This window comes from Cervus elaphus, chromosome 9, assembly GCF_910594005.1.
Source record: "Cervus elaphus chromosome 9, mCerEla1.1, whole genome shotgun sequence".
NCBI lineage: Eukaryota > Metazoa > Chordata > Mammalia > Artiodactyla > Cervidae > Cervus > Cervus elaphus.
This window is the reverse complement of record NC_057823.1, coordinates 101,273,834-101,296,125: the sequence shown is the minus strand read 5'-3', so window position 1 is coordinate 101,296,125 and position 22,292 is coordinate 101,273,834. Positions and strand designations below refer to the sequence as shown.

Sequence of the window (22,292 nt, the reverse complement as noted above, 5' to 3'; positions counted from 1 at the left end):
GTTGATTTCCCTTAAGATTGACTGGTTTGTTCTCCTAAATATTCCTCTACTTATTTTTAAATCTTCCCAAAGTTAAAAGATGATTCTTTGTCATTTAGAAAAAAATTGCTACCCACCACCAGAATATTGAAGATACCATCCCATGTCATTTTTGTAACCACCCTTTCAGCTTGCTCAAAGTTTCTTTATGTAAAACAAAACAAAACAATCCCAAAGTGTCTTCATGTTCAGAGAAGACTCTGGCCTGGGCAAGGACTGGATTCTTGCCTTTGACACTGATGGGGTTTACTGAGCATCGTTTTATAGTCGCTGCATTAAGCACTTGATGCCTAAAGAAGTAGGTTTTTAAGTAGTCTGCCATCTGTTAGACTGGAAATGTACATACCTAATTTTTCTGTCTACTCATAGACAAAATCTGCCACCTCCATCTAATTGACCATATGACTTGACTGGATTTTGTATTTCTTTGGCTCTTCTTAAAGTATAAATATCTCCCTGCCTAACTTTAAAACCTAAACTTTATAAATCATTCATTCATTCATTTCAAATTTTTCCTGACTGGTGGGACCACACTATTCTTAGGAATAGTATGATAACATTGGATTGATTTCTGCATATCTGCCATTGCTTTTTACTAGCTTTGTGGGCCCAACTTCTAAAGTTATTCTACTGACAAGATACAGGAAGGATGTATTCAGGGGAGGAAAATGGAACTAATTTGTTATCTAGTATATTAAAAATAATACTGAAATACATATCCACTGGAGAAACTGAAGAACATGCAATATATGAACTGAGTGAAAACCAATGAAACAATTAATTCTAAGAAGAAGCCAAAATTGTACAAGAAAGGAAACAATTATAATATACTACTTGGCTCGGCAATAAGCAATGTTTACATAGCCATGAATACTGTAAATACTGACTAATGATTTAAAATATTATAATTTTAGAGGGTAGGGAGGAAAAATAGAGTTTAGAAAGTTAATTCTTGGCATAACAAGAAGTTAATTGTTGTTCTTGTTGCTGTTTAATTGCTAAGTCATGTCCAACTCTTTTGTGACTCCATGGACTGTAGCCCATCAGACTCCTCTATCCATGGAATTTTCCAGTTAAGAATACTAGATTGGGTTGCCCTTTCCTTTTCCAGGGTATCTTCCCTACCCAGGGATCGAACCCACGTCTCCTACATGGCCGGCAGATTCTTTACCATTGAGCCACATAGGAAGTCCAAGAAGTCAATATAGTATCTAAAACTGGTAAATCAAAGCACTGATGTATAAGATTATTACATACAAATATGGAGGCAAATATATGAGAAATAGCTAGAAAATTTGGAAGGAGAAAATAAAGCTTAAGAAAATGACAGTAGGGGTAGGGATGGATAAAGGTCAAGGAGAAGAAGAGGCAGGGAATTCAAGTCTTTTGCTACATTTTAAATGACCTAATGTATCTTTTAATAATTACTTTTTAAAATTTTAAGTAAAATGCCAGAATTTTAAAATGATAATTAACATTAAGAATACAGTCATCCCCATCATCTGCAGTTTCACTTTCTGTGGTTTCAGTTATCTGCAGTCAACCAAGGTCTGAAAATATTAGATGGAAAATTCCAGAAACAATTCATAAATTTTAAACCGCAAGCCATTCCGAGCGGCGTGATGACATCTCTCGGTGTCCCACTCCATCCCGCTCAGGATGTGACTCATCCCTTTGTCCAGCATATCCTCCCTGTGTGTACCACCCCTCAAACCTGTGAGTCACTTAGCAGCTGTCTTGGTTATCAGGTCAATGTCATGGTATCGCACTGTTTGAGTTCAAGTGACCTTTATTCTACTTAATAACGGTCCCAAAGTGCAACAGTAGTGATGTTGGAAAAAAACAATATGCACAGATTTTGACAGTATCGTGGTTTGGGGCATCCACTGGAGGTCTTAGAATGTATCCCTCTTGGATAAGGTTGGGGGGGGTAGTACTGTAATATGAATGTGGGAAAATGTCATCTAATATGAAATAAAGAACCTAGGGAAAAACAAAATTGTACATTTATGGCACAGTGATTAAAACTACATAAAATGCAATAATCGGAAAAATGAAAAGCTTTCTTAGGGTAACGGGATAATAAATGACTTTAAATATTCTTAACCATGTTATATTAGCTTGATATCATTTTATTTTGAAAAGCTTGCAGAATAACATTTAGAGTATATTTTTTATTTGGGATTCTATTAGGACGAAAAGCAGCCCTGCCTCCAGTAGTTTATACTCCAGCATTCTGGAATTCTTGAAGCCTCCTAAACTGAAGCCTCCCATCAAGACCAGCCCAGGCACGTCTATGAAGTTGTCGTTCGCCTTTCCAAGCTTCCCCTCTGAATGCCTCTTCCTGCTCCAGCTTTATTCTATGCCTTATGCCACAATCACACCACCAAGTAGTTCCTCAGATGAGAAGTCTCTTCTCCAAGGGTGCCAACTGTCTCTTGTGGTTTTCTCATGGGATTTTCAAGTTGTTTTTTAACTGTGAGATTCCCTGGAGTTTGATTTTCTGTTGTTAGCACCCTGTGTGTGCTCTGGATTGTTAAAAGTGTCCTCATGGTATGTTTTGGCATTTGCTTCTCTTTATGGTCCAGTAGGACTTAATCAAGATAATAAGTGAGTTTCTAACAGTGATTATCGACAGTGAAGAGTGTTTCCTGCTTTCTCCTTTATGAATGGAGCCCAGTTCCAGCAACTCGCCATGCATATAGTTTGCAACCACAACCCCTATTATATCTTCTCAAGTGTACCTTTAACTATAGCTCATATTGACTAAATAAATTAGCCCTGAAAAATCAAGAGATCGAGGGACCCTTTAAATCCCTTGTATAAAAAGCTTTCAAGTTTATCTACTGTTTTTATATCTCGGACAGCTTCTGGCTTTAATTTCTTGTTTTTGAACTGTCATATGTATTTTCAAAATAAATAATTTGTCCAGAATTTTTAAGTGCTTAGAATGAATTCTGATTACTTTAGAGAACTTGGTCCTCAGTAAATTCCTTGAAGAAAGAAAACAGAACTTGTCACCTTTGTTATTATCTGGGCTCAGCACAGTAACTGGTTTATAATCATCAAACATTTGGTGAAGAAATGACTATTCTCAGATGACTGAGAAAAGTATTTGATTAATTATGAGGTTAATGGCCATATTAATGGGGTTAACCTTCCAAGGATATTTGCATTTTAAAAGGGGCTATCTATGTGTTCACAGGGGAGTTCATTGAGCTTTCTTTATGTTTTTTTCCCCCTCAAAGGATCTCTAATATCAACATTTCAGACACTAAATCTAGCAAGTAGGTGATATTTTGAACAGATAAATTCCTTCCAAATTCCCACACCTTACTCTTCGCTTATGTAGTAGCCTCTTGGCCCAACCTAGTAAGATGAGGTCACCCAATTCCTAAGGAGTCACTCTAGTTTTTTTGGGATAATTTGGTGTGTCAAAATGAATTATAGCTATTTATAAACAAGTGTTATGTTGGAAGGATACCAGGTACTTACATGTGATTGTCACATTGGTCAGAATATGGAAGACAGAAGATAATAAGGAAAAAACTTCCCTATTAGAATCATGGCATCATAAACTGTGAGAGGTCAGGATCTACATGATTGTTTTACAGATTAATCTTATGGATGTTGGTTTAAAGAACCAGTAGTTGATAAATCTCAAAGTTATTATTGTAAATATTGTAGCATTAACTGTATTAACAGTAAATTCCTCAAAAGAGCATCTGGGGAACAAGACTGAGTAGTAATGGGAATTAGTACCACTAACTGTTTTTTGAGTTATGTAACTAAATAAGGGTTCACAAAAACACTTGTTGACTATGATAAAAGAAGAGGGAGCCAGTGATATTAGAGGGAATGGTTAAGGTACTAAAGTTGAAGGGAAGATAAAGCAAGTTCATACAGAGTTTTAGAAGAAAGGGCCTCAGGCAAACCCTCTGGATGCAGAGATGAGGAATCTGAGGTTCAGCAGAGTATGGCGCATCAGTCTCCCAGTCAGCAGCAGACGTGGGAGGCCAAACCTGGTCTCCTTTCTCCCAGTCTCTTATTTACTTTCAGAGCGGTGACTTCGCTGTGTTCCTGAGGAGGCTTTGACAGTGTTGGAAAAAACCTTGTAACCAGGTGGCTCCACATGCACGTTTTACATGCACAAATTTCCTTGCTACAAATGGAATTAAAGCATTGAGCTATTCTGTACTCTGTCCTCTTGCCCAGCTTGTGGAAAGACCACACGAGGGGATTTCAGTCACCGGATTCCCATCTGGACATTGAACATTTCATACAAGATTTCTGAATGGACTCCGTGATTTCCTTGAGCTGTGCTTCTTTCAATATTCACAGTTTTGCAGTGACTGCATTTCCCACGGGTGGAGCAGACACTGTTTTCTTCCAACATGGGTAATACTGTGTGGCTTATTCTTTTTGTGGCTTTTCCATCTATTCCACTGGGATATGGGTATGGCATAAGGGACTTTCAAAATGATTTCTTGACCAATGAAGAACTGGTAATAGAAAGTTGCAGTGTTATAACATTTGAGACTCTTGGGTCTCATATTACTGTCATGAGTCTTGTGCTAGACATTACAGGACAAACGAGCATTTCCGTGTTTTACTTGAAACGGAGTTTTTAATTATTTGGTTTCCAGTTCACATCAGCAATAATGCTTTTTAATCAAAGTAGGACCTGTGTTCTTTTATTTTCTGCCTCACCTCTCTCTCACTGTCTCTCATGTGTCCGTCCATCCATCTACCTTTATAAAATCACTGAGCTTTCTATTCAGCATTGACGAGCCTGGGTTTTAAAAGCAGCAAAACACTCAGAAGGCACCATTTTTGTTTTTTGTTTTCCTTTTAAAATCATCTTTCCGTGTGTCAAGCACTCCTGAAGCACCTTACATAGAATGGTAAACAAGTAGTTCCCTTTCCTCAGGATACATGCTTGTAAGTGCTTGAAAACAGGTATCTAAACTGTACAACCATTATCTCACCAGGGTCACACAACTGTGTCCTTCATACCACACACAAGATGAGACGGATGGATGGGAGGGCAGGCCTGATTAATTACTTTGTGTGTGTGTTTTTTAAACCTGCTTTTAAGAAGGATTGTATGGCCTTACTTTAAATATTTTATTCTTAAAAAGGGAAAAATGCCAGAATAACCTTGACTGGGAGTGGCGGTGCGGGGAAGTGGGGGGCGTTTATCTGATTGTTACTAGGCAGGCTGCTCCCATAGCAACAAGAGAGTAACCATAAAGGTGTACGAGGAGCTGTCCAGAATATCCTTGACTAAAAAAATGGTGAAATACCCTGAAAATAGGCCTGGTCAACATTTGGACTACATACAACTCTCCTACCACAAAAGAATGCAAACAAGAATTCAGTTTTGTTCTTCCCTTGATGATTTATGAAATTAGCATTTCATTTGACCCTGCCGACACTGTACTGAAGGCAGGACTGGCATTATCAGCTTCATGGATAAAATATAACTGTGATGAGAAGACAAGGGCTTCTCCTCCTCTCCCTCCTCCTCTTCCTTCTTATTATAGGACAGTAGCAAGAAAAAAAGCGATTCCCCGCCGCGATTCCCCATTTGAAAATCAAGAAGGAATCATTTCTCAACTAAAAATTTATCCCCAAACATAAAACAGAAATATAAACTGTCTTCAACACAACTAGAAGTCACGTATAACCTCAACCACAATATATGAGAAATGGATGATGTACGCAGTCAAGGTCAAACAGGATGACGCGTGGAGAGGAGGCTTACAGCTCCAGATCTCAAAATCACTAGACCAAAAGACTCCAAAATAGATGGCATAATTGGAGAGGTAAAAAGCCAGTTCCTTGTCTGAAAAAATGGAAATGGGCTGAGCGCCAGCAGGAGGGGATTTTCTGAATACTACCTGATACCACAGAGGAACAGGAAAAGCAAAGCCAAAGGAGGAAATACAGACACGCCACGTACATACCATCAGCAGTGAGTAGATGAGTCAGAAGGGAGGAAAGATTCTGAGGTGAGGAGCTCTGCAGTGGCCAATCCCTGTTGGCTGGAGAGGAAAAACGGCTCAAATAGCTCCTCAGACCCACAGTCCTGTCCTGAGGAGCTTCACTGTAACCCTGGTAGAACTATTAATCCAAAATGGTGCCCGATCCGCCATATGAATTGATACCGAGTAGGTGAGTTGGAAAGAAACTGACCTCATTTAAAGAGTAATTGATGAGAATGACCTTGCACGGGGCTCATGTAAACATTCCAGGAAAAGGAACAGGACATAAAAGCAGATAAAATCATTCCACAGAGAAAACGAATTCACTGCATACAAAATATGGGACCAAACATACCATCAAACATCGAAACATTTAGGGGAAAGTTCATCCAGATATACAGGTGATCAGAAGCTAGCCGGCAAAACCACCAGAGGAGATGCAATGTGAGTGACAGAGTTCAGAAAAGAAAGAGAAACAAAGACATTCCAGAAATAAGGTCCCACCTGAAGGAATACAGACTGAGCTAAACTAAGAGAAGGCAGAGAGAACATAAGGTGAAATGTTCTCTTTATCGTGATTACCCAGGGGTTCAAAATACAACACGTGAGTTGATAAGCATGTAACAAGGCACTCATCATCAAGGTAAACACAGGAGAACCAAGTAAGTCAGCCAACACTGCAGTAGAGAAAGGCAGAAGGAAGAATACTAACAGGATACTGCTCATAGCAGGGGATCAGTAGCACCTAGACAATGTGTAATTCAAAGTTATAGCTAAAAAGAAAGCCACTAGTGGAACCAAAGAAACGACAGCAGACGTGGATAATATAATTGATAGTGTACAGTATCGATTACTTATTCATTACGCATCCCCTCACCTCTTCCTATCAGAGCCCTGTGTTCGTATATCCACCCCTCCTTCTCACTGTCATGGGCCCTGGGGCATTCTTTCTTGACTGAAGATGCTTTGGCCCTGCGGGGGACATCTGATATTGTCTGGAGAGGTTTTTGATTCTCACAAAGAGGTACAGTACTCCCGGCATTAGGGTAGAGGCCAGGATGAGGTGGCTGGCTCCAGGCCAAATCCTATGTGTGATCTTTCAGGTCTTATCATAGGCCACTACAAAGGCTTTGCCGGGCAGGATTCATGGGGAAAGGCTGCCCTTCCCACATAGTTCCCCAAAGGAATTACAGTCATTCCCCCTGGGCCTGCGTGGTCAGAGGCGTTATCTGTATTCCTAGCAGACACCTTCATTCACAGGCCGCCTGAGGAGACCTTGGCTGAGGCACATTTTAGGTCCCTCCACTGAGAGCCCCTCATGGGGCGGCCTTGACCAAGACCCTGTTCTCCACCATGACGTGGTTTTCTCACTCCTGGCCTTTCCCCTTGGTTCATAAAGCGGCAGGAACCATTGCTCCAGGCTCTCAGCAGACAGTTTCCTCCACCTGTGTATCCGTCATTTGACCGGCCCTTGCCCAGGGCCACCCCACAGCGAGTGGGAGGCTGGACGGTGAGGCGCAAGCTCTCCTGCCCTACTTTCCTTTTCGGCCTCTCACTTACCACACTAAACAAATAGACTTGTTCCTTTCATTTTGGCTCACTGCGTCACTTTTGTAGCTTGGCACAGGGATACTGCAAAACATTCTACAATGTATGTAACTGCCTCCAAAAGTGAATCACCCTCTCCAGAATATCAGCGGTGCTGAGGCTTTGCAGGGAACGTGACCCCATCACCAGCTCTAGGGTCAAAGAATTCTCCTGGTGAATGTTATTCATCCAGAGAGTGGAGAGATGACCAAAGAAGGCAGCTCAGTCACACTGAAGTAGAAGACTTACAATTCCACGGCTGAAGGAGAGTTTTCCTCCATTTCTGTTGTGCTGGACATGAACACAGCAACATGCAGCCATCCTGTGAACACAAGGCAAAACAACTCTGGGATCAAGTTTACTCAGAGGAGACCAGGAGGGAGCCTGGGCCCTTGATGACGTGCCTGATAGAACTGTGGCTGGACTCACCAACTTTGTACCTTCAGAAATGTTTACAACAAATTTCCTTAGAACTTTAAGTCAATTTCAGTTGAAGTTTTTCTTACTTGCAATGAAAAGGATCCCTCTACAAAAAGATAAACTAAACAATAATACCAGAAAGCATAACTTAAGAGCAAAGATATATTACATATAAATGAATACAATTACACTATACTAATATATGAAATAAGATACTAAAATAGAATCACAAAGCAAAATCTACCACATAGTATTGTATATTAAAATAAAATCCCTAAATCAATCGACACAATATAAAAAATAAAATGACAAATAAAGGTGTATCACGCAAATGCAAGCCAAAATAAAACAGGTCATAATCATAGTATCTGGAATTTCAAAAGCATCCAATGAGGAAAAAAATAATATTATAAAAATATAAAGGTAAACGTAAAACTCACAGTGGAAATTTGACAATTGTGAGTTCATAAGCAACATGTTGTACAGAAAACATAGCCACATATGGTACAGAAAAAAAGTAAAAAACCAAAGAAAATAAAAGGAGAACTTGACAATAATCTGTAAGTGGAATGTTTAACTTACCTCTCTCTCAAATCATGACTAAGCACACGGACCAAAAAGGCTATAGAAAATTTAAGTATCTTTAATCCCAATATAATTCATATATAGTATAAAACAATACATACATTTTATATAGCCTCCATTCTCTGAAGTGACTAGACCTTCCACAAAAACTGACCCATATAAAGAAAACTTGACATGGCAATAGTTTTGATACCCAGGATTCCACACACAGGGATACCTGTTTCTTCTTAGACTCCTGATCACAAAGGACTCCAGAAGCATGAAAACTGCTCCCATGGGTAAGAATGCTGCTGTGTGTGGTAAGACCAGGTACAAAGAAAGAAAATTAGAGAGGGGCCAGAGAGGGCATTCTGGGCCCTCACAGAAGTCACCCCAAACTGACCAAGGAAAACACAGCGGCCCTCACTGTCCAGATAATAAGGCAAGGATAAACTGACAAAAAACTAGTGAATGCTCTATGCAAGGCAAACTGTGATAAGCACACAAGGAAAGACTGAGAACTTTGTACGAAAGTGCATTACACACGACAAAAAAGCAAATTCTTCGTTCAAACTGGCGTGGAACTAAACAGTGGAAGTGTAAGGTAGATCAGTCATCAGAACCTGGAGAAAAATCTGGGTGACCTGATTTAAAAAAAGAAAAAAGACTTCCTTTGTCTAGTTTTAACAAGAGAGTTCTTGAAAACTATCACTTAACTTTTCTCTCCTAATGCCATCTGCTAACCTCGTGCTCTAGGTATATGTATAAAAAGTATACTGTCACACGTATGCTGGTCTCCTGCTGCCTCCATTTCCTGCTCAAAGGAAACATGACATAAAGTGTTTCGCACACTTCTTCCCCATAACCCGAGACTATACAATACGCCTAGAACATTTGCTGGCGGTTAAGAATGGACTTCGAGAACACCCCCAGAACGTTTGCTGGTTGTTAAGAGTGGACCTCAAGAGCTCATTAGAACCACAGCGGCAGAACTTGCTGGCTCTGGACGTCAAGGGCAAAAACTGGGTCTGAGTTCACACATAGGGTTTTTAAGGGTGAAAAGATTGAATAATGCACTATGAAGACTAACATGCCAGGATGAAGAGAGCACCTCAGGCTGCGCCTTCCCATCTCTTTGCTGGTTGGAGGATTAGGCTGTGAGAAGAAATACCTTCTAGTATTTAAAACAAACAAAAAACACACTTTATGGGGACAGAACCGAGTGAGAAACAGATGCTTCAGTCAAACTTCCGCTGAATGGTGAGTAACTAAATTTCTCGCTCTTATATAGAAGACTTTTTGTTTGTTTTGGAAAATGAATCTAAGATCCTTGTAAACAAAACTGTCCTGCTTACACAGCAGTGTTACCAAGTTCGGTGACTTCAGTGAAATTCTAGTTCTCGTGTAACCACGGGAAAACGTGACTTGTACTGAACTTCCTAGTTAATTTCTAGGGAAGATATTGCAACAGCTATGGCTAAGACTATGAAATTCTATCTAATATCTAAGATGAGCATTGTTGAATATTAAAATAGTTGCCTTCTTCTTTCTACTCTGAAAGCTAAAAGTAAAGGGACAAAGAAAAGAATAAAAAAATAATTTGCCATTTAAGTCATCCTCTGATTCCAGAAATAAAATATTTTAATTCAATTCCACTGAAAAAATAAAAGCAGTTTCTTTACTCCGACAATGAGCACATTAACCACATTTTCACATACAGAAAGCTTAGGTACATTCAACCGTTTACAAAACATGTCTCCATAATACATTTACATTCATGTGAAGTACTGACATACTAACATATAATTGTACATATTTGTGACTTTTGCATCTGGTACCTTTTAAAATGAACCTGTAATATGCTTAATTTCTAAAAGTCAGTTCATATATGATGATTTAAGGTTAGGAGAGTCTCTACTGAAGAATTTTAATAGATGCATTCATACAAGAATTCAATAATTTTTCTAAACCTAAGTCTCAAACTAAAGCTTTAGCAACTTAAGTTACCTGACTAGCAATGGATGAATTCTTATCAAGATGTACTGTTCGGTTTATAGTTTAAGTCATTTCAACTGGTTTATAATTATTTGTGCATCAGGGGAAAATAAGCACCAAGGATAATAAATATTTTTCACATCATAGATGAAATCACAATACAATAATCTCAATGTTCCTCCAAAATCTAATAATTTGAAATAAGCATTTATTTCAAATGCTCAATCTTTAAGTTTTCTTAGTGAGATCAACTGACATTCTAAAGATAAGAATGGAAATGGTAAAAACAGGTGCTACAAATCATATCTACTGACAGTGGAATTCAGATATTCTCCTTACACTGATGAGGTTCATTTTGGAACTCAGTTTTTCAGATCTAAAAAGAATTCTGAAAATAACTAACACTTATAAACTTGTCAACTATATCTCTTAAAAAGAAACTCTAAAGATGTCTTTCTTGCCAATATATGAAGCAAAAAACTTCCTGATGAACAAAAGCACCTTATGGTAAGGAAATATATAAAGAAAATATTCTCTACAAATTAATGTACAAATTTACGTGCATAAAGGTATAGTTATCCCAGCTGCACATATTTTAAATAAAACACAATAAAAAATTCAAAGCACAGATTGAAAAAATAACCCATATGCCAATACTCCAGTTATTAAATATTGCAGTATATATGTAATTAAAACAACTGGGGGAAGAAAGTTTCTATTCTAAACTGTGGTCAACGAAATCTCTTTGGAAATATGCTTTTTAAGAAGTCTCCAGTACAGCCATCAGATTTCAAGCTACAGGATTTTACAGCCAATATGCAACCCCATGAAAATGAACATGTACAGAGACCGCCTCACAGACTCTTCAGTAACCATCGCCACTGTGTGACAGGGGCAGGCTTTCACGGTCCTTTACCACGGGCATACGGCACATATCACATTAACAATGGACCTTTATCACCCTAAGTTCTGCTACTCATAAAATGCTAATAAACATTGTTCTCAAACACCTCCAGATCATGACAAAAATTCCTTACCTGAATATATACAAAGAATTCTCTAGATTTAATCTATCTTTAAATGAATACAGAGATGTACAAGGAGACACAAATTACTTGCTTTGATATTTTTCAGTCAAGGTTTATTACATGCCTTTTTTCCCCTACTGAACACGTGATTTTTACAAGGAGTTCCAGCTTCTGCTTAGAAGAGTTCATTTTTTTTTCGAAGTATTTTTTTTGTGTTCATGCATTTCTGTTTTGCTAGTCACGCCCTTTTTTCGCGATGAGGTATTAGGAGCAGCTGTAGTAGAAGGTCCGCTGGGAACTATACAAAAAAAAAAAAGAAAAATTACGGCTTAGATTTTCATGAGCAATCCAAGTTCAAATAATACAAAACAATCAACAAAAGATCAAATAACACAAAACTTCTCTTTTCTCCTGCATTCTTCCTGGGAAACTAATTTATTCCATCATTTTTAACTATCACTATTGTGCCGCACTGTGCTAAGTCACTTCAGTCGTGTCTGACCCTTTGCGACCCCACGGACTGCAGCCCACCAGGCTCCTCTGTCCGTGGGGTTCTCCAGGCAAGAGTACTGGAGCAGGTTCCATGCCCTCCTCCAGGGGATCTTCCCGACCCAGGGACTGAACTCGCGTCTCTGATGTCTCCCTCATTGGCAGGTGGGTTTTTTACCACCAGCGCCACCTAGGAAGCCATAATGACTATGCTAACAGCCTTCAAATTTATACTTCTGGCCCAGGCTTTCTCCCTTACCTCAAGATCTGTATATCCTACTAGAAACCTCTATATAGATACTGGATGGGAAATATAAACTTAACATGTTTAAAACTGAACTCATCAATTTCCCTACCAATCTCTATTTTCTTTGGTATTACCTATCTTACCACTGTCTAAAAAGCTGAAAGATTAGAAAACTAGAAACATTCTTGACTCAGGAATCATCCTTTTATATCCAAACTAACCTCAAGCCCCAGTGAGTTATCAAAAAATTATTCTAAGTTACACTTCTGTATGGATGGGTAAGGTCCTGTAGATGAATCTTCCTGTAGATAACAAGTATAAGTTCCAAATAAAATATGAAAAAAACAATTATCTGAAGACACTGAAGAGGGAACAAAAGCAGCGATATACTAGAAAAGAATCAATACTTGAAAGAAGGAACAACATGGAATTAGTTTCCCTGTCCTTTGAAAGAAAAAAAAAAAGCTTTGGCTTAAGGATAGGGTCTGGTGTGCACCACGTGGAATGCCTAAAACTACAACGTAAAACTCAGTCTTTCCAGTACGAAGCACCAGAAAAGTACTGAGGCAACAAGAGTGGCTGGAAAGCCAGGTGGGAAATTCCAATTCTTTGTGTAAACACTGATCCAACGTATGAGTTCAGCAGAATAAGCTCCAGAGAAGTCCAGTTCAGACTAAAGCCAGTGAAGTGAAATGTGAGCTGTCAGTTACGTCAGGGGACATAGTATCGCAATCTAAGTTCAGCCAAGGTCAATACTTCGCTTTAAAAAAAACCCCAAACAACCCAATACTCTCTGTAGGAACATAAGAGAAAAACAGAGTCAAGAGTTGATCTAGAATACAATCCAAAATTACTCAATATATGAAAAACATGGAAAGAAACTTCCTTCTTGGGAATGGGTACGTTCATAAGAGATCAATCCTGAGAATAGCCTAATAGACAGGAATTTTAAAGCAACTATTTTAACTACGCTCAAGAACAAAGGAAAATATTCATATAATGAATAAAAATACAGGAAATCTCTGAATGAAAAAACTATATAAGAATCAAAACAAATGCCTAAAACTAAAGAATAAATACCTGAAATAAAAATTCACTGGATGGTTTAACCACAGAATGCAGATGACAAGTAAAAGTGACTATCAACCAGGATTTTATTACCAAAAAAAAAAGTCCAAAGCATGCCACAGTCAAACTTCTGAGAACCAAAGATAGAGCAAAAACACTGAAAGTTGGCAGAGAAAAGAAATTCATCAACCCACTGCACACATAAGAACAAGTCTTCAAATTAACAAGGACTTCTCATCAGCAACAAGGGAATGAGAAGAAAGTGGAACAACATCCTTAAAATGCTGAAAGAAAAAACTTTAGAGGTTCTCTGTCAAGCAAAACTACTTTTCAAGAATGAAGGTAAAATAAAGATTATTTTCAGATAGAGTAACAAATATGAAGTATAAGAAATAGTAAAAAGATTCAGGTAGAATCCGGGCTGAACAGAAAAGCAAGAGAAGACAGTCCATGAATCAGTTCAGAAAACTGTGAGTATCAAATATATTTTAACATACGTGAGGGGAAGGGGGATAATTAACAAAAGAAAAACACCTCAAACATATCAATACATTACAGTAACAGATTTCCTCGACTGTAATCATCCTACTTAAAAACAGATTTTTACACCTACAAAGCAAGCTATTACTACTCCTCTAATTGCTATATGGAATCCACAAATTCACACACACGCCTCACCTGGTTTGCTGCTTGCTTTAGTACTCTTGATGCTAGCTGTTGGCGTTGGGAGGATCTTTGCAGGTGTATATGTATTTAAAGATACTTTTCTTCTCATTATTGGACTGGAACGTGAAGTTAAACAGGCTGAAAAAGAAAAATCAAACAAAGTGATTCAGTAATTTTCTGGGGCAAGTCTATCAAATTTAAACTAATCAAATTATAAATAATTGAGTCAGACTGTCTTCCTATTAATATAGTACGCAGATGAGATTTATTTTCATGCAAGAAAATGTTAAAGATTCTTTCTTCTCTCTAATTAAGGTGGGGAGACTGAGAAGTGTGAAAAGAACAAGTAGGTACAATTCTTAAGGATGAAGACCTCTGGAATAGGACAGGCTGCAGCGGGGGTGCTGCTGGCATGAGCTTTTGGGATCCCAAACAAACGATGGCGGAGAGAACACAAGGCAGATTTGTCAGGTTTTGCAATCTTGGAAGAGGACCTGATAGCAGTAAAGAGTGTGTCTCTGAAAAACCAGTATGTGGGACAGCTGTGGCAAACGTGCCTGCAGGGGCTGATAACTAAGCGGGATGAATATAAAGTTCACACTGGCAGAATGTCAACGTGGTCACTAATGAAATGATATACAAGTGACAATGGACATGAGTTTGGGTGGACTCCGGGAGCTGGCGATGGACAGGGAGGCCTGGCGTGCTGCAGTCTGTGGGGTCGCAAAGTGTCGGATACGACTGAGTGACTGAACCAAACTGATTAAAAAAGTGCTTAAAACATCTCATAAAGCAGTACATCATTACTTAGCTTTTTTCTGCTTACATCTTCTATTATAACTTCCAACCTCTAATTTAACCAATTAGTATTCTGAAATTGAGGGTCAGTGCCTTGGTGTAAGGCAGGAGGAATACTGGAGTGGGTTGCTATTTCCCACTCCAGGAGATCTTCCGGACCTAGGTATTGAACCCACGTCTCTTGCATCTCCTGCACTGGCAGGCAGATTCTTTACCACTGCGCCACCTGCGAAGCCCTAACTGGCACCTTACTTTCTTTAATATTCAAAGAGAATGAAAAAAGCCACACACTTCAGGAGACCTGGGTTTTAGTCTTGCTTGACCACTAACTGGTTGATTTCCTCAATGGTGTCTCTAAGTTTTTCCATCAATACAGTAAACTTCTCTCAAATGAAATCTTACATAAAATCAATCAAAGAATGGCCTAATAATTCAGCTTCTTTCTCTTCCTCATGGAACTTCCTAAAGCTCTTGGGAATACAGTCTGAAGACCAATGAACTAAATAAAATCTAAGGTTTATCCAGTTTTATGAACTGCATTAACTGTATTTATTTTCTCATTTAGTTCCCTTAGTAAGTAATGGAATGAAATTTTAAGAGAGCTAAGGGATTGTGGTACAACTTGTATCTATGATATAGAGACGAGATCGGGCGCGTTCAGGGTGGTATAGAGAAGAGTTAACGAGAACTGGAAAAGGAATTTAATAACTTTCAATTCATTAATATATCTCAGTAATACACTCTGAGGAACTGAACTCATTAACCACAGAAATGAAGCCATCATAAAACTGCAATGCCACAATATAAACAAAGATTATCTTTTAGTAAATATCCCACCAAAAGCCTCTTTCCAAAACAGGTGTCATTACTGCTACTTTAGCTTTAAGTCACTGATTGAAGATCTTCTCAATTCAAAACAGTTTTAATGCTTACCCTAAACTCTTACTTACTAACTATGGTCTTTCTTTAATTTCTATTTAAGATTATAATTCCCTGCCCCAAGGAAGCATAAAGTATAAAGTCAGAGAAAAATGAGAATTTATTTATTCAGATTCTCTCTTGTGTTCTGAGGAACAGCACTGGCCTTTCTATTAGCTAACAGAGAAAGGAAAAGGAGAAACGTCCTTTAGTTTCCTCACTTCAACTGTACAGCTTGCAGATTATTTCATTTGGATTATTATCAATTCTCAGCATTACACAAATTCATATACACATTTTAAAATGGAAACCTACTTCTCCAAACCACTTCTAAAGTGAAATATTTTAAAACTTTCACACCAAGATACCTCTCAGGTTGAAAGCTGATCTCTGCCACCAGACGTGAAAGAGAAAAGCAAAAATGCAAGGGGTACTATCTGGACAGAATATGCTGAACAGACCTCTACAGAATCACACAGTGTGGTGGCCCACGAGAGGGAAGAGAGTCACAGCCACACAAGACAGTGGCTTTCATCCCAAGATCTCCAATTTTATTCTTCAGGAAAACACATTTACAGTATTCTTCTTACGAAATACTACTTGGGATCTGCTTAGTCTCTCCGTCGTTTCCGACTCTTTGAGATTCCATGGACAGTAGCCCACCTTTTCAAACATATGACTAAGACTAGCAAGACTCTTAACTCTCAGCAGGGCATGCTCTCCCAACATGCATGCTTCCTACACTGGAATTCCAGTGTGCAAAGCATCATACAGTGCTGAAAATGGCAACAGCCAGCTGACTTCTTACACTTAAAAAGGAAGCCCTCAACATTTCCCAAACTGAAGTCCCTCAGAATAATTCTATACAATATTTAAATGTGTTACCAAAATGTTTTCTCAACAAATACATTTTGGAAAATGTGGGTATGGAGTTTTCCTTATAATAAAGTTTCCAAAACTGGCTTAGCCACAAACCCCTTTAATTTACACAAAGGAATTAACCTCTTCAGAATATTTCCTACAGAACACAATTTGAAAAACTGTTGCCCTAATTTGTTCTCTTCAGTTAAGAGCTCTGAGTCAAAAGTACTGAGTGGATGAACACATGGGCATTAATGCAGACTAATATCCTGTCTTTTGAAAAAAGCTAATTATACAATGACAGTAGAAAATAAGACTATGATTTTTGTGTTATATATTGCTGATTTCTACTGCTGGGTCTTAGATTTCTTCCTCCTTTTGGTAAGAGAAAAAATTTGGGGGAAGTGTCAAGACAAGTGATACACTGCACATTACACCAAAGATTCCAAACAATGTTCTTGTATACCCCTTTCTCTCCTAAAATTCTACTTACTATCACTACTTGAATTTATATTTTCATAATTATTTTATATTCAGATAAAATTTACTGTCTAAAAATCAAATAATAATAATTTTCCTACAAGTTTCAGGGGTCTTCCGTGGAACTTCACTTGATGGAGAAGCGATGGAAGCAAGAAATTCATCCACCTGCTTTAAGGACAGGGCATTGTGAAGAGTTTCTAGAGGACAAATAGATGGCACCATCGAATACAATTCAAAACCTGAGGGGAAAAAACAAAAAGAAAACCAAAACCAAAAGTTGGATATCTTAGAATTCATTAACTGAAAAAGATCACTGCTTAGAACTGGACAGTTTAGGTCCTTCCAATCTACCACATGCAAACACACACGATCTCTGAAGTCATGACACCAGATGCTATGCAGTATGGGGCCGGAACAAGATGTGACAGAGACTTCATTTTAAATATAATCACAAGATTCAGCATGCACACGATTCATTCTGTATTTGGAAAATCTAAGAGTAATGCTTTAAAAGCCTGGGGGAATAATAAAAAACAAAAAAAAAATACACTGTTTTCACGGTTTTTACTTTTTAAAATCAGGTCTATTTGATAGATGAATAAGCTGATGCTGTGTGTCCCTGATGCTGGAATGCTAAAGGTAACTTCTTGTTGAAAAACAATTAAGTAATTGCTTATGAAGAGTGATTTTAAATACTTTTCTAGTCATACAAAGGCCAACAACACTTCTAGTGTGACCCCAAAGCAACATCCATTCATTTATGCTGAAATTAAAATTTCAAAACATATTTCACCTACCTTGACTGAATTAACACAATTAATCCTATTGTTGGAAATTGCTAGCTGAGTGAAGTCAGGCCAAGTAAAAAGCCATACAAAATACAAATATTTCTGCATTCAACAATGGCACAAATACAAAAATTTCATGAAACAAACCATGCAGGTACGTATTAATACCATCCATGAAACGAAAGCACTTAAATATACAGCTTCTTTAAACAAATAGGACCTAGATTATTTACTTTTTTATAAACATTGCTTATTTACATTTTATTCAACTGAATGGCTTTTAAAATTGTTTTTAGATACAACTAAAATACCAAGTCTTTCTGCATCTATTTTTTCAAGAATTTAAACTAATTCTCCTCCAAAAAGAAATACTTTTAATGTTTAGTTTCTATATAAAGTCTAATATTTTTAACTTAAAAATTAATTAAACTTAAGTTGATTGGAAAACTTTCTGCTTCAATAGACATGTGCTCATTTTAACACTGACTTATATTTGATTTGGGGAGAAAATACTGACGTAAGAACTGTCTAATTCTTAGTTGGAATAGGGAAACTCTAGTTAAAAGAGAATCTAATTTTTCAATGAAAACAACCAAAGGATTTACAAAACTGGTATGTTTGATTTCCAGGGGCAAACCAAAGCATGACAGAACATTACATATACTTAAAACAAAACTATAATACCATAATAGCAGCTAAAGCACCTACGTTAAGCACTAAAGAAATTAGGCTTGCACAAGTATTACATTTTTTTTAAATTACAAGATTCATGCAAAAAAGCGCAAACCCTTTCCTTGCATTACATTAAACATTGTCGCTTTTTTAAAAAATCCTTTCCTCAGAATGGTTATTAGTTTTTTGTAAAACTATTTTCCTGCATTTGCTTGTTAAATTTTGTTAACAGGCAAATGACAATATAATCGAGTCCCTTTGGACTGCATCTTTTTCCATCTATCTACAGTGAACTTTTTCTTTAATGCACAATGAAAGGGTTAGCGCAGCAATTTAAAAAGCCGCCTTGCTGTGTCATGTTTAGAAACTATAGAAACATACCACTGGAGCCTAGAAACTCCACAGAGGAAACGGACCAGCACCTATAGAGGTGTAGGTGTTCTGCACAGAGGCCCAGAAAATAAGGTAAAGCACTGTCAGAAGATACTTGTTTCACCATGTTCCTTGAACTAAAGATGAAGGGGAGGGGTTAAGTCCATGATGGGTGTTAAGATGGAAGAAACATGAAAGTTAAGGAAAATAAAAAGTAAAAGAAAGACTCAAATGACAATTCATAGGACAGGTCAGACAACACAGCAAAAAAAAAAAAGAAAGAAAATTTGAAAACCCAAGAGAAATATTTCTAGAGTTGAAAGGGATGCATTTTATAAGCATCAAGTCACACAATGTGTGGAAAAATCCACATTTTTTTAAAAAAGCCTAAATCAAAAGAATATAAAATTATTTTCTGTTAAACTTAACAAAGGCTTTTTTTTTAAGCTTCAATAGGCAAAGATTTCTCCTATATAAAACTTGCAATACTGGCACAATAACACATAAGCACTCTGCACAAAAACTACAGTCAGTCTTAAACCTTCAACATCTCTTCTTCAGAATTTTGCGATTTTTGTTTTTCTTGTGACTTCAGTTTTCTTCTAAGAAGTTCTTATACATGTTGGTTCTTTAGAAACTGTAGCTGTATCAAATAAGGGTCTTTTTCTTCAAAAAGATGCATATAAACAGATACAATGGAGGAAAAGAATATTTAGCTTTAAGGCCAAATTTTCACTTGTTGAGAATTGGATCTTCATACTCCACCTTCAAGAAGTATTAGTGCACTGTTACTTAGGTGTCCTCTTAAAAGGATTCAGAAGGAGGGAAATGACAACAAACTTGTGTTCAATCCTTGAGCTTCATAAAAGTTTCTGAAAAACCTGACTTGAATTTTTGAAAGACTTACTTACAATTAAAAAGAAAAAGAAAAAAAGTTGCAGGGATTAAAAACAACTTCACACTGAATAAAAGTGAAAACATGTAGGTTTTCTTTGAAATTCTTTGATTCTGAGTTTTTTTTTTAATGATTAGTAAATATTCCTTTGTCCCACAAGAAAAAAACTCTATGTAAGAAACCTGTAATAGTGCAAAATTCAGTGTGTAAGTAATGGCCACACAATTTTCCTCTTCAGGCTCAAATACTGAATTTAATTGAACCAGCTGTCTAGATTTTTAGCCTAATCATCTTCCTGTGAGTAGCCCTCCAAATTCTAACAAAAAGCAAGGGACCCTTCCCGAAACTGTTTGCCTGACAATGGCAAACCACACGGCCATAGCAGGACTAAGTGAATGCTGAATGATGTTTTCAGAGTGCTCCAGGCAAAACTGGGTTTTGCTTTAGACAGTCAGGGATCAATAATGTTACACAGTGAAACCTGCATCCCCTGGTTCCCAAGAACTTTTCAAGGACACATCTCATTTGGCTATTTGACAGGTATGATCCCGTATTTTAGATAAATAGCTCAATGAAACAATCATGTGATCAGAAGAGAAATTCAGAAGAAGATCATTAACTTACTAAGAATTAAAAAGAAAATAAATAATATTTATTGTTGCATTTTTAAAATTATGTAGATTGATCACTTGAGAAATCAGAAGGAACTTTTAGGTGCTAATTAAGTATTAAAACTCATCACTGTGGTCATTTAAAAGTTTGATGAGTAGTGCTAAATCACTGCGTAAATTATAGCTGAAAAAGGGAGTTAGACAGTATCAATATTTGGGGTGAACAATAAGTTAGAATTGTATGCCAATTGAAATTAAGGATTGAGAAATGTATGATACTGTATATCCCACATTTTAAAATCAAAGAAAAATAAAAAAGGATGAAGCAGGGGATTATCTTTTAAAATAAAAGCAAAACGTACCATTGGTTGGGTGTCGAGCAAATGAGATAGAAAACCTTTTAACAGCAGAACCGCGTGTGGCGTCTGAGAAAGAGAAAAACAGGTACCTGAAATTCGTAACAGCTACCAAAAGAAGGACACTTAAAAAAAGAGGAGGAAAAACAAATATATAAGGAGGTTAGAATTAGGTGACATGCAGAAGGGACAATGAAAGAGGGAAATAAGCCAAATACTGGTTAAAAGAAGTAAAATGACTTGATGATAGAGGCAAAGTGTTCAATAAAATATACAAAAGAAAGAAAAGCAGGATGAGCTGGCAATTCTGATAAATCCATGTTTTACTAACTAAAATGAACTTGTGGATACATGAGAAAAAGTTTTAGATAAAGCTAATTTAAAAGGGCTAGTAAGTACTCCTATTAACAAAAGGGGCATGCTTTGATGAGCCGCGAGAGACTTTCTGAATATTAAAACTCAAGGTGCATTAACAACAGTGAGATTTCCTTCACCTGGCGATCCTAAAATACTCTCACCTTATGTTTATTCTTACAAAAATAATGCCAATGTGTTTTCTTGTAAACATTCCATTCACTTTATTTAGAAGTAAAATAAGGGTTAAGAATAAAAAAAATTTTTAAGAGAACAAAGAAAGATTTATTCTTTATAAAATGGCTTATTAGCTATTTAAAAGAATATACGTGATACAGTTCTAAATTTCATATTTCAATGAAATACTCATTGAACAAGTACTGTAAGTCTAACTGTGATTAACTGCTTGATGAAAGGTGGACCTAAGGAGCGGATAACAGAGCACCCTGGTAGTCGCTTAGGCAAAGGGTGATGGGATCCTGTCTGCACCCGCCAGGGGCCTTTGGCTTGCCTTTGAGAAGCATCATATGCTCACGGATGTGTGCATGGGTGCAGGTATGGTTCTGTGTGTGCATGTGTGCACATACCATCTATGCAGCCAGAAGAGGTCAGCTTTTTACGATGAGTACGAGCATAATCCTGTAGGTTAGGTGCGCTTGAAGAAGCCCCGAGCACCGAGGTGCTAAACAGGCCCGCACAGTGAGACCCTGATGGGAGTTAGAGAAAATACACACAACAACGGGTGTTCTTCTGTTCACATGGGGACTCATGCAGCATGCAACAACATGGCTCTTACCACACGTATCTGGCAGTGCCCTCAACAGGCTCACAATTCACTTATAATGTCAACTTAATACAGTCACCACCACCATTTACCATATGTACAAATGGAGGCATTTTACACTGGAGAAAATGTTCTTTGAGGAAAATAATATACCCACACAATAATTAGACATATACATATTAAAAGTATTAAAAAACACTATCATAAGAATTAATTTAGGATGATAAGGAATTTTGTCAATCAGTTTGCATGAGCAGGCAATATTAGAAAACCTCTCCTAGCACAAATTAAATAATATTAAATCAATATT

The 22,292-nt window shown here is 37.4% G+C and overlaps 1 protein-coding gene across 10 annotated transcripts in view; it reads right to left on the bottom strand.

The window, feature by feature from the left end:
* Nucleotides 1-10,217: 10,217 nt before the first annotated feature.
* Nucleotides 10,218-22,292, bottom strand: part of PPIP5K2 (diphosphoinositol pentakisphosphate kinase 2) — a 77,092-nt gene continuing 65,017 nt past the window's right edge. For 4 of the 10 annotated variants that reach the window (XM_043913726.1, XM_043913729.1, XM_043913727.1 and 1 more), the window contains 3 exons: nucleotides 17,249-17,389; nucleotides 14,103-14,228; nucleotides 10,218-11,918 (listed from right to left, as the gene is read on the bottom strand). In XM_043913726.1, coding sequence (XP_043769661.1) covers nucleotides 11,806-11,918; nucleotides 14,103-14,228; nucleotides 17,249-17,389 — 380 coding nt within the window. In that variant the 3' untranslated portion in view covers nucleotides 10,218-11,805. Of the gene's footprint in view, nucleotides 11,919-14,102; nucleotides 14,229-17,248; nucleotides 17,390-18,991; nucleotides 19,052-20,850; nucleotides 20,914-21,785; nucleotides 21,906-22,292 lie in introns of all 10 variants that reach the window. The other 6 variants (XM_043913722.1, XM_043913725.1, XM_043913723.1 and 3 more) reach the window with 3 other exon arrangements.